Here is a 15147-nt window from a genome sequence, read left to right as displayed (position 1 = left end):
ACACAACTTCCTGTGGCAATATGCAGATGGAGGTGGGGCGTTCTGGGAGAGATGTGTCCATGGGTCATTCTGGGTCAGAGACGACTAGACAGAATAAGACAATTACCTGCTCAGTGAAGAAGCACCTCTCTCCTCGGAAGAGAACGTTCCTCTTCGAAACTTTAATAGGGGCCTCCTAGGGCCAAATCATTATAGCTACCCAAAAAGAAGCTAAAGCATAACTGAGGATCTGTAAAATCCTTCTTCAGAGCACTATTCATTTTAACAGAAGTTTCTTTCAAAAGGAACTTGCATATGTGGTCACCTAAGCATTTCTCCTCTCAAGTTTACAGGGAAGGCAATCTAGGTTCCCAAGAAAAATGGAAACTGCATGAATGCAAGAGAAGCACTGGACCATGACTAGCTTTTGAAAGGTTATGGGGTTTTGTTATATTTTAATTTCCTCCACAACTTTTTGAGTTGTATTCTCAGTCTGGTTCAACCCAGATCTCTGACATGACCTGAGAGTTTCAAAGGGTATACAAAAAGACCTAAACTGGAGAGTTTATTTGTAAAATGGGGATTAAGACTGTGAGCCCCACATGGGACAGGGACTGTGTTCAACCCAATTTGCTTATATCCACCCCAGCGCTTGGTACAGTGCCTGGCACATTGTAAGTGCTTAAATACCACAATCACTATTATTAGTAGTATTATCATCAGCTTTTTGAAGCCCACCTTCCTCCTTCCCATCTCTCCTTAAACCCCTGCCCCTTTCTCTCCTGCTCTCACAATGAAAAGCTGGCAGCTAGGTCCCTGACATCATCTTAAGTCATGGCATGTAAGTCAGAGTTCAATGAGCTAAACTTCAGTCGTGTCCAAAAAAGTTGCCTCTGCTTATTTCTGTGAGAATCGTAACTTGCAAAATATTCTTCAACTGTGACCGTTTCAGTGAAGTTCCAGCACAAGTAGATTTATGCCAATTATAGCTAATTACACAAACCAACTGGAGCCAAGGCTGGAGCCAGTAATTGGACAGTTGGACAAACATAATCAGACTTGGCTCTCTTGAATAGGCACTCATCCAATTTTGTTTGGTGAGAAAAATTTTTCTTTTCTCATTGCCTGAAGCAGTCTCAGATAACTGACGAATAGAACAACCGACACTTAGGGAGTAGTCCCTGTTGGTCAGAAAAGGTTGATTCAATCTTATGAGCTAAGGATGAAGAGTGGTGTCATTACCTGGCAGTAGCCTATGTTGGGATTTCGAAAGGCGTAGGCCGTTAGCACCCTCCTCAGAGCAGCAATGCCCATTTCATTCTGGAAAGCCGGGTGTTCTGGTAGGGAGCGGTGCAAATCCCTTTCGATCTCTTCTGTGGCGAGGTTGTACTTCCCCATCGACTTCTCCACCAGGTCTTCATAATAGCCAGGGTGGGTGGCCATCTCATTGATGGCTCCTAGGAAGATGGACCTCAGCATCAAACACCAACAACCAGAGACACTTCCCTTTACTCCACTAGCCCGGGCTTTTTATGTTTGGGAACCCCATTACTCTGGGGCAGAGAGCGTCCTTAACACTCAAACTCACAGCACAGAGCAGGAGTACCTGTAGATGGGTCCTAGAGAACATGCTTGCTGGCTTCTCCATTTTCCACCTCCTAAATGAGACTCCACAAGCAAGGAGCAGGATGCTAAGTGAAAAGGGAAGGGTGGTGTTCAACTCCTGTACTCTCACTTTCTACACCCATACCATATACAATGTGGGCTTCTCCTCTCCCTCCCTCCCTCTAGGGAGGCAAAATTTGGCATATTTTAAATGGAGCCTGTGGCTTTCCCAGTAGTTAACCCTCATTTTATGATCGACTCTAGAAAATGTGATATGTGTAAAATCTGGTTAAAGGCTTGCTTATCTTGAGAACTGCATCAAACTCTTGTTTCAAGAACAATAAAACAACTTGAATACGTGCCTCTTCCAGTAAACTCAAAGCACTTTGTTATCCATTCCATCCTCTGGAGGGGGGGATTGAAATTATATTATCTGGAATATAATATCTGGAATATTTCTGCATTCCAGATGGCAGCCTGGTAGAGCAAACTTACTTGTTTTTGAGTCAGTGGCAGGGCTCAGTCTAGAACTGAATCTCCTATGCAGACCAGGGCTAGTCCCATGATTAATCCATATTCCCATATTCCCAACAGTTGAACTGGGCATGAATGTGGGCACTGTTATCTACCCAACTGTTTGCTTTGAAGGAAACAGAGATTTGACTCTAGTCACTGGCACAAGGACTGCCTCTACTGTTTACAGGGAGCTCATGGATATAAATCCAGTAGTTGTCAGATTTTCCTGACCTGAGAGGAAGCAGGCTGTTGCTATTTTTCAGGGTTGACAGCTTCCTTTAATTCCAAAAGGTACCTATAAACAAATGCTAATATGGATAACCAATACTCACACAAATCCCTTTGATTTTCCCAAGTGCTTTCACCTTAATTATCTCATTTTATCCGGGATTCGAACCCATGACCTCTAACTCCCAAGCCCGGGCCCTTTCCACTTAGAACAATGCTTGGCACATAGTAAGCACTTAAGAAATACTATCATCCTTATTATTATGTGGGGCTCTGCTCCATTCATCTCTGAGAGGTCTCCAAGGGCATCCCCAAGAACTCTCCAACAAAACAGTGCTAAGTCTGTAAACTCCTTGTGGGGAAGCATCATCTATACTCACTCCTTTGTACTGTCATTTCCAAAGCACTTTGTAAAGTGCTCTGCGCACAGTAAGCGCTCAATAAACACCTATAATTGATTGGAGAGAACAACATTGACCTAAGGCCAGGGTCCAGGCTGCCAGAGATCAGGCAGGAATTCAGAGAGAGGCTTGAAGAACCTGGGGGCAGAGCTCTGACCTTTGCTCTTCTAATACTAACCAACTCACTGTTTCTAAATTTTGTCTATCTCGCCGCTGATCTCTCGCCCACTTCCTGCCTCTGGTCTGGAATGCCCGCCCTCCTCAAATCCGACTGACAAGTACTCTCCCCCTCTTCAAAGCCTTATTGAATGCACATCTCCTCCCTAAGAGGCCTTCCCTGACTAAGCCCTCCTTTCCTCTCCTCCCACTCCCTTCTGCATCACTCTGACTTGCTCCCTTCACTCATCCTCCCATCCAGCTCCACAACACTTACATTTATTTATATTAATGTCCATTTTCCCTTCTAGAATGTAAGCTTGCTATGGGCACAGAATGTGTCAGTTATATTGTACTTTCCCAAGCGTTTAAGGACAGTGCTCTGTCCACAGCGAGCGCTCAATAAATGATACACGGATTGATGGGACATCTGAGAAAATGTCCAAACCTTTAGCTTTAGGAATAAGGTGAGTTGATATTGACCCATTCTGGACTCTCCCGTCAGCTTTTTACGTCTAGTGTGTTAGTTACAGGAAGATGTCCGGGGGTGGGGGTGGGTTTCTTGTGAACAGACCCTTCTGTGCCAGGGGTGGGGATTTCAGAAAGAAACTCTGAAGTCTCAGGTGCCCCCGGTCCCTTCTGTCCCCATGTCTCACCTGAAAGCAGCAGCCAGAGGTCTCCGCGCATGCTCTCGGGGATGCCCTTCAACACCAGGGCTCGGCTTTTCTCCGTGCGGTACATGCAGATCCCCTGTCCATACTCGGCAAAGTGAATCTTCCAAGCTTGCTCTTTCAAGAACTCTTTGGCCTAAAACGGAGTGGAAAAATTATTGCCTCTCTGAGCCAGAGGGAAGGGGAAATGTGGTGGAAATCCATGGCTAGAGGACTCACCCTTCCCAATATGCAGCTTATTAAGATACATTGCATGTTCTAGCCTAATTTCTAGAGGAATGATTCTAGGTGGATGGGGGACAGTCAAAGACTGGAAATGGTTAGGAATCCCTGAAGGTTAGAAGCCAAATTTGAGAATATATTTCTCGAGGCTAATGTATGTCAGGACGCTGGCAGCCTGGCACAACCCACTGTTTAAGACAGTCTTCCCCAAAGCCATTCATCCTTTAATCAGGGACACGATATAAAAGGCCCAATTCATTCATTTTATTCCATATAACTCCAGGGACAGGGGAAAGGTTACAAAGATATATGCCTGGGGCCTGCTCTGCAGGGATACAGTCTTGTAGCCTGCTCACTATGTTCTCCAACGAAGCCATCACTGATGTCCCTTTTTGTTCTACCAGAGCTCATACTCTGGAAATTTTACATTTAGCTAAAGTTTTGCATCAAGTTATTTTTTCCAAAATATCCAAACTCTTGAGACACAGCAGCCCTCTAATGATAGCTGTGGTTCAACAACATTGCTAAAATCCACCCTTCCCTCCCCATCCAAACTGCTACTATGCTGATCCAAGCACTTAGGCTATCCTGCCCTGAATACTGCATCACCCTCTTTGTTCCCGATCTATCTTAACTTCAGTTGATACTTCAGTCTGCTTCCCAGATCTTTTTTTTATGTACAAAACTTTTCAGTCCATGTTTCCCCATTCAAGAACCTCCAGTGGTTGCCACCTCCACAAACAGAAACACCTTACCATTAACTTTAAAGCACTCAATCACCTTGTCCCCTCCTACCTCACCCCATCGCTCTCCTACTATAACTCATCCCACACACTTTTCTCCTCTATTGTCAGCCTACTTGCTGTAACCTTGGTCTTGTCTATCTCAATACCGACCTCTCACCCATGACCTGCCCCAGGTCTGTAATCCCCTCACTCTTCGTACCCGACAGACGATCACTCTCCCAACCTTTAAAGCACATCTCCTCCAAGAGGCCTTCCCCAACTAAATCCTCATTTCCTCTTTACCCTCTACTTTCTGCATCACCCTTGTACTTGGATTTGCACCCTTGATTCACCCTTCCCTCACCCCCACAGCACTTATGTACATATCCATTATTTATCATTTCATATTAGTGTCTGTCTCTCCCTCTAGACTGTAAAATCGTTGTGGGCAGGAAACATGTCTGCCAACTGTGTTATACTGTACTCTCCCACTCAATCAATCCATCAGTCTATTGAGCGCTTATTATGTGCACAGCACTGTACTAAGCGCTTGGGAGAGTACAAGGTAAAACAGTTGGTCGACATATTCCCTGTCATAATGAGCTTACAGTCTAGAAGGGGAGACAGACAATATAAATAAATAAATTACAGGTATATACATAAATGTGTGGCTGAGTGTGTTCAGGGTGAATAAAGGGAATAAATCAGGGTAACGCAGAAGGAAGAAGAAGAAAAGCAAATGAGGCCTTAATTAGGGAAGGCCTCTTGAGGGAGATTTGCCTTCAGTAAAGCTTTGACGGTGGGGAGAATAAGTTCAATAAATATATGATTGATATTTCAACAGCCCTTACTATGTGCCAAGCACTGTGCAAAACACTGAGGTAGGTAAAGCTAATCAGAATGGACACAGTCCTTGTACCAAAGAGGAGCACAGTCTTTTGCAGAGGGAGAACAGGCGATTTAATCCCCATTTTATAATAGAGGTACCTGATACCCAGCAAAGTTAAGTGGCTTATCCAAGACCACCCAGCAGGCAAGCTGCAGAGCTAGGATTAGAACCTAAGTCTTCTAGCTCCCAATCCTAGCCTCTTTTCACCTTGTCAAGCTGGAGCCGATGCGCTTACCAATTTGGGGTTGAATTCCTCAGGAGACCGTCGCCGATACATGGTCATCAGCGTCTGCGTGGCCGTGGGAACGCTGTTGCCGTTCAGGTTGAACTGCCGCTCTCCCTCCGCTTCGGAGCTCAAGCTTCTCTGCGGGCTTGAGGAAACCAGGCTACTGGGCCTTGAATAAGCCTAGAAACACAAACAAGCACAAGCTAGTCCACTAGGGCTCATTGCCACAGGAAACACTGCTAACCGGGCCTGACCAGAACCAGCCCAAGCCTCAGCCCGTCCCAGCAGCCGAGAGCTACATAAAGATTGACAGTCTGACCCTACTGAGGGATGCCGACTGAAAAAAAGTGCTTCTAGAAGGCTCTCCAAAACTGTGCCATGGCCACAGCCTGCCATGGGCTGTTGGAGGGTAACACATTCCTCATATAAGAGAAGCAGCGTGGCGCGAGAAGCAGCGTGGCACAGTGGAAAGAGCACGGGCTTTGGAGTCAGGGCTCATGAGTTCGAATCCCAGCTCTGCCACTTGTCAGCTGTGTGACTGTGGGCAAGTCACTTAACTTCTCTGTGCCTCAGTTCCCTCATCTGTAAAATGGGGATTAAGACTGTGAGCCCCACGTGGGACAACCTGATTCCCCTGTGTTTACCCCAGCGCTTAGAACAGTGCTCTGCACATAGTAAGCGCTTAACAAATACCAACATTATTATTATTATTATATAAAGGGAATCACCAATCAGTCAAAAGGACTTGGGTTCTAATCCCAGCTCTGACACGTCTGCTGAGTGACTTTGGGCAAGTCACTTAATATATCTGTGCCCAGTTTGTTCATCTGTAAAATGGGGGATTAAGACCATGAGCCCCATTTGGCACATGGACTGTGTCCAACCTGATTAGCTTGTATTTATCCCAGTGCTTAGTACAGTGCCTGGCACATAGTAAGTGCTTAATAAATACCATTAAAAAAGGATGCGGCTTGAATTTGGAGGGCTCTGGATACGTTTGCTGGATAGCATTATTAACAATAACATTTCACCCTTCCAAGTATAGAAAGAAAGCAAATTACCATGATCAAAAACTCAACGGAAAAGTCACAAGAGTGTAATTACACACAAGTATCTTCCAAAGGCCATAACAATTAAAGCAATGTCTGAGATGAAAAGCTGAAATTTCTTTTTTTCCCTCCAGAACACTTTCAATTTGGCATTTATAAATGTTGTTCTCAAAAACCTCGCTGTTTGGCTCAAATTTTACAGGCCATTTCTTTATGTGAACTTCTATCTATGTTTTTACATTGGAAATAAACCACCTCAACCTTTTAAATTGAATGTGTTACACTGTTCAACATCCACTTCCTTTTCATGCCTTTGATTTTAGATTACATCGCGAACTCATACTCCTATGAAATTAATTTCTTTAAAACCAGGGTCGACAGATAAGTTTCAGGCTTTGATTTAGCTCCTGTAGAAAACTGTATAATGTAGATGGCAGTATTAGCGAGAACTAAGTCAAAATCTGTTTCACGGTAGAGATCGTACAGTAGAATTGATTAAGTGAAGGTCAACTGGTTAATTTTAGAATGAAGAAAAAAGATCCAGGGTGTAACAAGCCCCAAAAGTAATTAATTAATCATGGCATTTAGTAAGTGCTTACTACGTGCAAAGCACTGGGGGTAGATACAAGGTTAGGAGATTGGACACAGTCCCCATTCAGCCCAGGACTGACAATTTATCTTTCCCCATTTTATAGATGAGAAAACATGCCCAGAGTGGTTAAGTGACTTGCCCGAGTCACCCAGTGTGCCTGTGGTGGAATTGGGACTCAAACCTGGGTCTCCTGACTCCCAGGCTCATGCTCTTTCCACTAGGCCACACTGCCTTCCCCAAAGCAGGGCGGGAATGTCTCTGCTCAAAGTGGAATGCCATTGCAGCCCCTTGTGTCCTGAATTTGCTCCATCACAGCCTCTCAGTTAAAATCTGGAATCCCCACAGGAAACTAGGAGCTAGCCTCATCTACTGTCTGGCTGTGTAGCCATGGATAAAAGAAGACAATGAACCTCATTACTGTTTTCCCATGCTGTGGAGGGAGGAAAAGGGATATGAACTAGCTCTACCAGGTTGTTGGGAGGAAGAACCAGCCATCACACAGCTTGGGGGACAATTTCTTAATGGGTATACTATAAATTCACCTTTTGGAATGTAGGCAGGGGTGAGCCTGAAGATGGAGTTAGCACAGAAAATCGGTACTGCAAAAAATGACCACCTTGCCTGTGGTCTGGAGCTGGAGCTAGGCCGACCTTCTGGGAGCAGGTATCTTGGGGGTCAAAGTTGGGATATGGTTTGAAAAGCATCAGTCTGCTGTGTGACCTTGGGCAAACTGCTTAACTTCTCTGTGCCTCAGTTCCCTCATCTGCAAAATGGGGATTCAAGACCTGTTCTCCCTCCTACCTAGGCTGTGAGCCCCATGTGGGACCTGATTGTCATGTATCTTCCCCAGCACTTAGTACGGCACTTGACATAATGTAAGCGCTTAACAGATATTATTATTATTCGCTCTAGACTGTAAGCTTGTTGTGGGCAGGGAATGTTTCTGTTTGTTCATGTATGTACTCTCCCAAGTGCTTAGTACTGTGCTCTGCACACAGCACTCAATAAATACAACTGACTCACTAAAGTTTGGAGATATGCTAAATAGCAATAGTAATAAAATAATGACGATGAATGTTTCCCCACAGCCTCAGATCAAGTACAATCAATGGTATTTGTTGGTGTGCATAATGCTGTACCCTTGAAAGAGTGCGATACAGTTGGGCAAGAATGTCAGGCTCCTTCTTACTGTAAGCCCCTTGTGGGCAGGGAACGTGTAATTCCCAAATGCCTAGTACAGTGTGCTGCACCAAGTGAGCACTCAAATACTACTACTGCTATTAGTTGGGGACAGGCTAAAGGCAAGGGTTGATGAGTGGCAGAGTGGAAGAAATGTTTCAGCTCCCCGTGCAAAAGCAGCTTTAGTGGTAATTAAAGGTGCAAACCCCATTGAATACCCACTATATGAGGAATTTGAGAGAGTTCAATGAAAATACAAAATCCAATTTTTCCTTTCAAGAGTTCTCAGTTTCTTCCCCTTTACTCTTCTTTCAGTTCTCTTCTGACCTTGTCTTACTCTTTTTCTGCCCTCTCTCCCCTTCTTCTCCTCACTCCCATTTATCTCCCAACCTCTAATCCGTGATATGCCCTAACTTTGCCCTGAAGCCAATCTGAGAAGTTGGCAGCCTTGGTGTCGATAAGGTACTGGGGGCCTCCTGGCATGTTGCGGGGGAGTTTATAGGTGTGTGTGTGGTGGTGGGGAGAACATAGGATTACAGCATTTTCCCTTTGTCAGTCAGGAACTGAGATGATGTCAGCTGAAAAGGATGTGAGCAGGGAATGTGTCTGTTGCTATATTATACTCTCCCAAGTGCTAAGTACAGTACCTTGAACACAGTAAGCACTCAGTAAATACGACTGAATAAATGAATGAATGTCTCTAAAACAAAGACCACGAGTCTTTAGTTCTGACACCCAAGAAACACAATTTCAAGACTTAATCAGACCTTTCCCTGTACCTCATCATCTGAACTGTTGTAGCTTCCTGCCATCTCTTTGTCCAAGTAGATTTTTGAAGTGGTTTGCTGCAGGAAGTCGGAGATCCGCTGCACCAGAAAGTCTCTATCTTTCAAGTTGGCAAAGAGGAAAGTCATGCGGTTTTTGGTGCTGATTGATAGAGGGCTGGGTAATACACTAGAGCTATCTGCCTTTTCCACTATTGTCACCTGGAAAGAAACAATATACAGCCAACATTACTTTTCAGAAATTTAAAACTGCCCACAAGAAATCCTGATGAGGAAATTTCAGTTGGGTCTTGAATGCAGTACGCCCTTGGCATTTTATAGAAGCAGACTGAGAAATAAATCAGTGGTATTTATTGAGTGCTTACTGGGTGAAGAACACTGCACTAAGTGTTCAGGAAAGTACAAATGAGTAGGTTAATTTGATCCCTACCCTCAAGGAGCCTACAAGAGAGCAGAGAAGACAGACATTAAAAATAAATTATCAGGAGTGGAAGTAACAGAATATTTTTTCTCTGAGTTTAGTACAGTGCTGTTCACACAGGAGTCCAGAAAATGCTTTGAGGAGGATGATGTTCCATTTTTAAAGAGAAAAATCATCAGTAAATCAATACAGGCACTAAAATTAGTCTGCCCCCAGATCTTCCATTCTTTTCCAAATCAAGCCTCCAATTTCTATTAAAAAGTTTGGTAAAGATCTCAGAGATACACGATTTTCATCATTGTTTGGCTTCCTATACTCACGTTACATTAAAAGGGTTTTCAAGAAACCACCAATTTCTTAATATGTCTCTTTCAGACCCTCTAGGGTTCCTGCCTTCTATCTAGAAAGTTCGGAAGCTCTGATTTACCAACAAGCATGATGTAAGCAGAATGAGTGCTAATCTATCTGAATTGTCAGACTAGGTCTGACACCGCCAGTCTCAGAAGGGAAGGGGTGAAAGGGGGAATGTTATTGGTTTCAGCTCCCAGCTGAATGATTGTATCTGGTGGTTTATAATGGGGATTGTTGCCAACTGGGAGCCAAGCTAAACACTATACTTCTTTTTCCAGAGTGTCAGAATAAATCCCAAGATAAGACCTATGGGTAAAAAGTAAATTGTTTACTGGAAAATACTTTGATCATAAATGCTTACACCGAACTACTTCATAAACCCCTTGTTTCTCTTGACAAAAAGGAATAACAATTTCTACTTGCAAAGCACACAGATATATTCACTTGGAAGGTTGACTTTATGAAAAATAATGCTTATTTATAGTAAAAAGGGAGATGGTATTTAAATATATTTCTCTATAGGACAATTTTTTTTTGAGTACTATGAAACTATTAGCTTTTCTTCTATATACTGCAAAACATCAAGCCCTGGGATGAGGCCAAGAAGGTGACAATCAGGGATTTAAACTGATTTCCATTCCTAGGGTCTTTTCAAAGACCCATACCTCAAAGTAACACCAAACTACAGAATCTAGTTGAGCTTACTGTGGGGACAAAATGGGAAAACAGAAATCTCACAAGGAGGTCCCCCACAAATCATACATACAGAGGGAAGGCAAAGGGAGTCAGAAGAACCTGGGTTCTAATCTTGGCTTTGCCACTTGTCTGCTGGGAGATCTTGGGCAAGTAACTTCACTTCTCTCAGAGAAGTGTGCCTCAATTACCTCATCTGTAACATGAGAACTGAGACCGTGAGCCCCCATGTGGGACATGGACTTTGTCCAACCCAATTATCTTGTCTCTACCCCAGTGCTTCGTACAGTGCCTGGCACATAATACTTAACAAATACCATTAAAAAAAGATCAGTGAGGTTAGGTAGGAAGAAGAGAGTTCTGACTGAGTGATTTAAAGGAGTTTCTCTTTGATATGGAAGTGGATGGACAACCATCAGAGAAGTTAATATAGTGTTCTGCAGAAGGTAAGCCCTCAATAAATAATACTGATTGATTGACTGGGCACAAATCCCAAGATGGTGATGGGGCTAAAGTACTATTTTTCCCAAGTGTTCCCCGTCCTCCTCCACCTCATCTCCCCAGATCCCTGAGACTGCTGCAGAGGGACTGCTCAAATTCACCCTCCTGGTTGGTGACAATTAACCAATCAATTGTATTATTGAGTGCTTACTCTGTGCAGAGCATCGTACAAAGCGCTTGGGACCGTACAAAGTTAGCAGACCTATTCCTGTAGAGCTTACAGTCTAGACAGGGAGACAGACATCAATATGAATTGAATGAATAAATCAATTACAGATATATAGATAAGTGCTGTAGAACTGAGGGATGCAAATACAAGTGCAAGGATTTGCCAGAGAAACAACATGGCCTAGTGGAAGGAGTCCAGGCCTGGGAGTCTGAGGACCTTAGTTCTAACCCCGGCTCTGCCACGTGTTTGCTGTGTGACCTTGGACAAGTCACTTCTCTTCTCTGTGCCTCAGTTCTCTCATCTATAAAATGAGGATTAAGACTGAGCCCCAGGTGGGACAAGGATTTGTTCAACTTGATTATCTTGTATCTACCCCAGCACTTAGTACAGTGCCTGGCACATCATAAAGTGCTGTAACAAATGCCATTAAAAAGAAAGAGCAAGACAGTAGGGAGTGGAAGAGGAAATGAGGGCTCAGTCAGAGAAGGCCCCTTGGAGGAGATGTGCTTTTAATAGGGCTTTGAAGGTGGGAGAGTGCTTGTCAGAAATGAAAAGGGTGGGCATTCCAGGCCAGAGGCAGGATGTGGGTGACAGGTCTGTGGTGAAATCGATGAGATTGAGGTACAGTGAGTAGGTTGATACTAGAGGAGCAAAGAGTGCGGGATGGGCTGTAGTCAGAAATCAGGGAAGTAAAATAGGAGTAGGACTTTAAGGGATTCAAAGGAGTTTCTGTTTGAGGCAGAGGTGAATGAGCAACCACTGGAGGTTCTTAAGGAGTGGGGAGTCATGGACTGAATGGTTTGGTAAAAAATGATTCAGGCAGGAGAGTGAAATATGGACTGGACAGAAAGGAGGCAGGGAGGACAGCAAGGCGGCTGATGCAGTAATCGAATTGGTGTTTGATGACTACCCCAGACTTTCAATGTAGCAGAGGCCGATGGGGTGTGTGGGTGAGGGTGAGGTGGCCTGGAGTCGGGGGAGCAAAGGAAGTGAAGTGAGGAGTGGCAGAGTCCTGCAAAGGAGCCTTGATTCCAGTTTCTTTACTGAAACCCTCAGCCCTCTTGTCTCCTACAGACAAGAACTGCTTCCCTCTTCTCTGTCTGCAGGAAAGCCCTGCTAAACTCAGGTGATAGCACTAAAGTCATTTGTTCACCTTTCAGAAACTTTTTTTTACCCCCTCTCAGGATTAGGTCCCCCCAGATCGAACTTTACTTAGGATCAACTTGTTCTGAAACATAGCTTCTCTTTCTCGTTTCTGATCCCACTTTCCCTGAGGCCAAACCACAACAGGTGATCCTACTCAGTGGCCTTTTGAAGTCTTCAACTCCTGCCCGCTGCTTCCAAAGAAGGATCAGCAGCCATAAGGACATCTGGAACTGACTACTTTTCCCAGTGTTCCTTTTCGATGCCTCCATCCCGGAGAGGACGGAACTCTTGAGCAGCCAACCCGTTCCCTTCCTCTCTGTTTTACTGCCTATTATATTGTACTCTCCCAAGTGTTTAGTGCTCTGCATACAGTAAGCGCTCAATAAATATGATTTACTGACTGACTCTCTCACAGCTGGATTCTTTGTTCTTTTCCACCTTTCTCAAAAAACAGCCAGGCAAACTGTTACGACTGCTTCAGACACAGACAGGAAGGGACTGAGAACTGTCTGACCCCTCTGAAAAACCTCCCCCTGGAACCGTACACTTAACACTTATTCTTATTTATTATTTTTAATGGTATTTGTTAAGTAGTTAACAAATACCATTAAAAATAATAAATAAGAATAAGAATAATACCCGCATACTGTCAGAAAGTAGACCAAAGACAGCACCCTGGAACATGTAAAAGTTTCTGCTGATACCCACCTCTCGGAGTGGAATAATCAGGCTACACAAGTTTTCTTCCTTGCTGGTAAAGCAGATATAATTCGTGGACACAAACATTTGCCCCAGAATATGCATCTTGTTGAACGGAGTCCACAGGGTGCAGTCGGTGTGACCATCTAACTTCTCATCCTTGGGCAGTCGGAAGAGGGCACGGTATCGCTCACTCTTTGCCCTGGCGTCAAGATCTCTGAAAAGCAGAATGAATAATTATCACTTTAAACTCACTGCCTACACAGAACATGATTTCAAAACATTTTTTAAATAAACAGCTTGCCTCAATATCCCTTGCCTCAATATTCTGCCAACCACTCCATCAGCTCCAAACAAGTGGTTTTGGTATTGATTGGGTGTAGAAAGTGATTTCATGGTCACTGACTGCTAGGGAGGCTTCCAAAAATAAGGTCTGCAAGGAAGCAGTGGTCTAGTGAATGAATTTCATGTAGCTATGGAGTTCTCTCACCCACTCAGTCAGAAAACTGTAGAACAAGAAGGGAGCCTCTCAGTCATATGGCCCATTTCCTTGGCTCCAAGTTAGGTCGATGTCAAACTGTCTGGAATAGATGATGGCTTATTCTTCTCTAAAAGATCTTCAAGTATGTAAATCCCACAACTTCACTTGGTAACCTGTTTCAGTTTTCAGTTCCCAGTAGCTTATCTTAATCAAAAAAAATGCTTCAAGTCGGACCAAAATCTCTCCTTTAAACCTACTTCCTTTGTTCGGCTGCCTGCGAACACCAAGACTGACCAGACATTGGGATTCCTCATAAAATGCTTTCTCGTATTTAATGCTGGGCATTCGCCTTCAACTCTTCTTTCCAGGTTAACCAACTCATTCTCAAATCTTTCGCCAGAAGACCTATTTTCCATCTCTCATCAGCTTCTCCATATTCTTTTTAAAGTGAGATGATCAAAACTGGCCCCAATGTTCTTCAGGTCTGATTAAAGCAGAGGCTAGTGGAATAATTGTTTCCTGTTTTCTTATGTCACCCCAAAGCCAAAATGGCACTTTTCAATAGTGGCACTTCGTGCCTGACTTATAGTCAACTTGAGTTCAAGTGATACTCGGGTCTTTTCCTATGACATTCATTCCTAGGAAGTCTGTGATGTAGGGTTATTTACTTTTTTAATGGTACTTACTAAGCACTTACTATGTTCCAGGGACTGTACTAAGCACTGGGGTTTGCTACATAAATAACCCTATTGAATTTCATTTCAGTTTGGTTGGGACATTTTAAAAATTTTATTCCTGACTTCAACCTCATCCCACATATGGCCCACCTCTAAATTGGCAAACAACTTCTTCACTGCAGTCATCATGACAGTACTGAATAGAACCAGTGCAAGCTAGGGTTTGTTATGATTTCAAGGAAAATCCTAGAGGAAATATTGGCTGCTGAGCAACAAACTACCAATAAACGTCAGTGATGAATCAATGAAAATAGAGTAATTTTCTCCTGCTTATGTATGTATATAAAACTTCCAAAGTTTCCCATCCCACTGAAGACTCCCACAATACTACTTGCTGCTTATCACCCCCTAAAAAAAAAAATCAAATGAAGAAACATCCATCACTTGTTTCCAACATCAAATCTGCAGGGAAGAATCCCGTGGCCTGGGAGTCAAAGGGAAGCCAGATCCCACTATTCACACTATCAGGTTTCTCTCTGCTACCTCCAGGAAGCCAGTGAAAGATCCACAGCTCCCATCTGGGAACTCATCCCCACACCCCACCATTCCAGCCCCTAACCCCAAGCACCTGGGCTCATCTGGAGAAACTCAAACCAAAAGGCACGTTTCATCCTTTCCATAGAAAGATCCAGACCCAGATTTTAGGGAAGACCTCAGGCTTTCCACCTCTATAGGTCCTCCAAACCCAATATCCACCCTCCACTCCCCCCAACAACTGAACTTCTC

At 43.9% G+C, this 15147-nt stretch overlaps 1 protein-coding gene across 3 annotated transcripts in view; it reads right to left on the bottom strand.

Annotated features, from left to right (window-relative positions):
- TBC1D9 (TBC1 domain family member 9) overlaps positions 1-15147 on the bottom strand; it is a 94247-nt gene that overhangs the window by 28581 nt on the left and 50519 nt on the right. For 2 of the 3 annotated variants that reach the window (XM_039913819.1, XM_029076493.2), the window contains exons 6-10: positions 13213-13420; positions 9206-9424; positions 5628-5798; positions 3542-3692; positions 1222-1436 (exon numbers count right to left, since the gene is read on the bottom strand). In XM_039913819.1, the coding sequence (XP_039769753.1) occupies positions 1222-1436; positions 3542-3692; positions 5628-5798; positions 9206-9424; positions 13213-13420 (964 nt within the window). The remainder of the gene's footprint in view (positions 1-1221; positions 1437-3541; positions 3693-5627; positions 5799-9205; positions 9425-13212; positions 13421-15147) is intronic. The other variant, XM_029076494.2, reaches the window with a different exon arrangement.

The sequence above is a fragment of the Ornithorhynchus anatinus genome, chromosome 12, assembly GCF_004115215.2.
Source record: "Ornithorhynchus anatinus isolate Pmale09 chromosome 12, mOrnAna1.pri.v4, whole genome shotgun sequence".
Taxonomy (NCBI): Eukaryota; Metazoa; Chordata; class Mammalia; order Monotremata; family Ornithorhynchidae; genus Ornithorhynchus; species Ornithorhynchus anatinus.
This window is presented reverse-complemented; position numbering and strand designations above follow the sequence as displayed.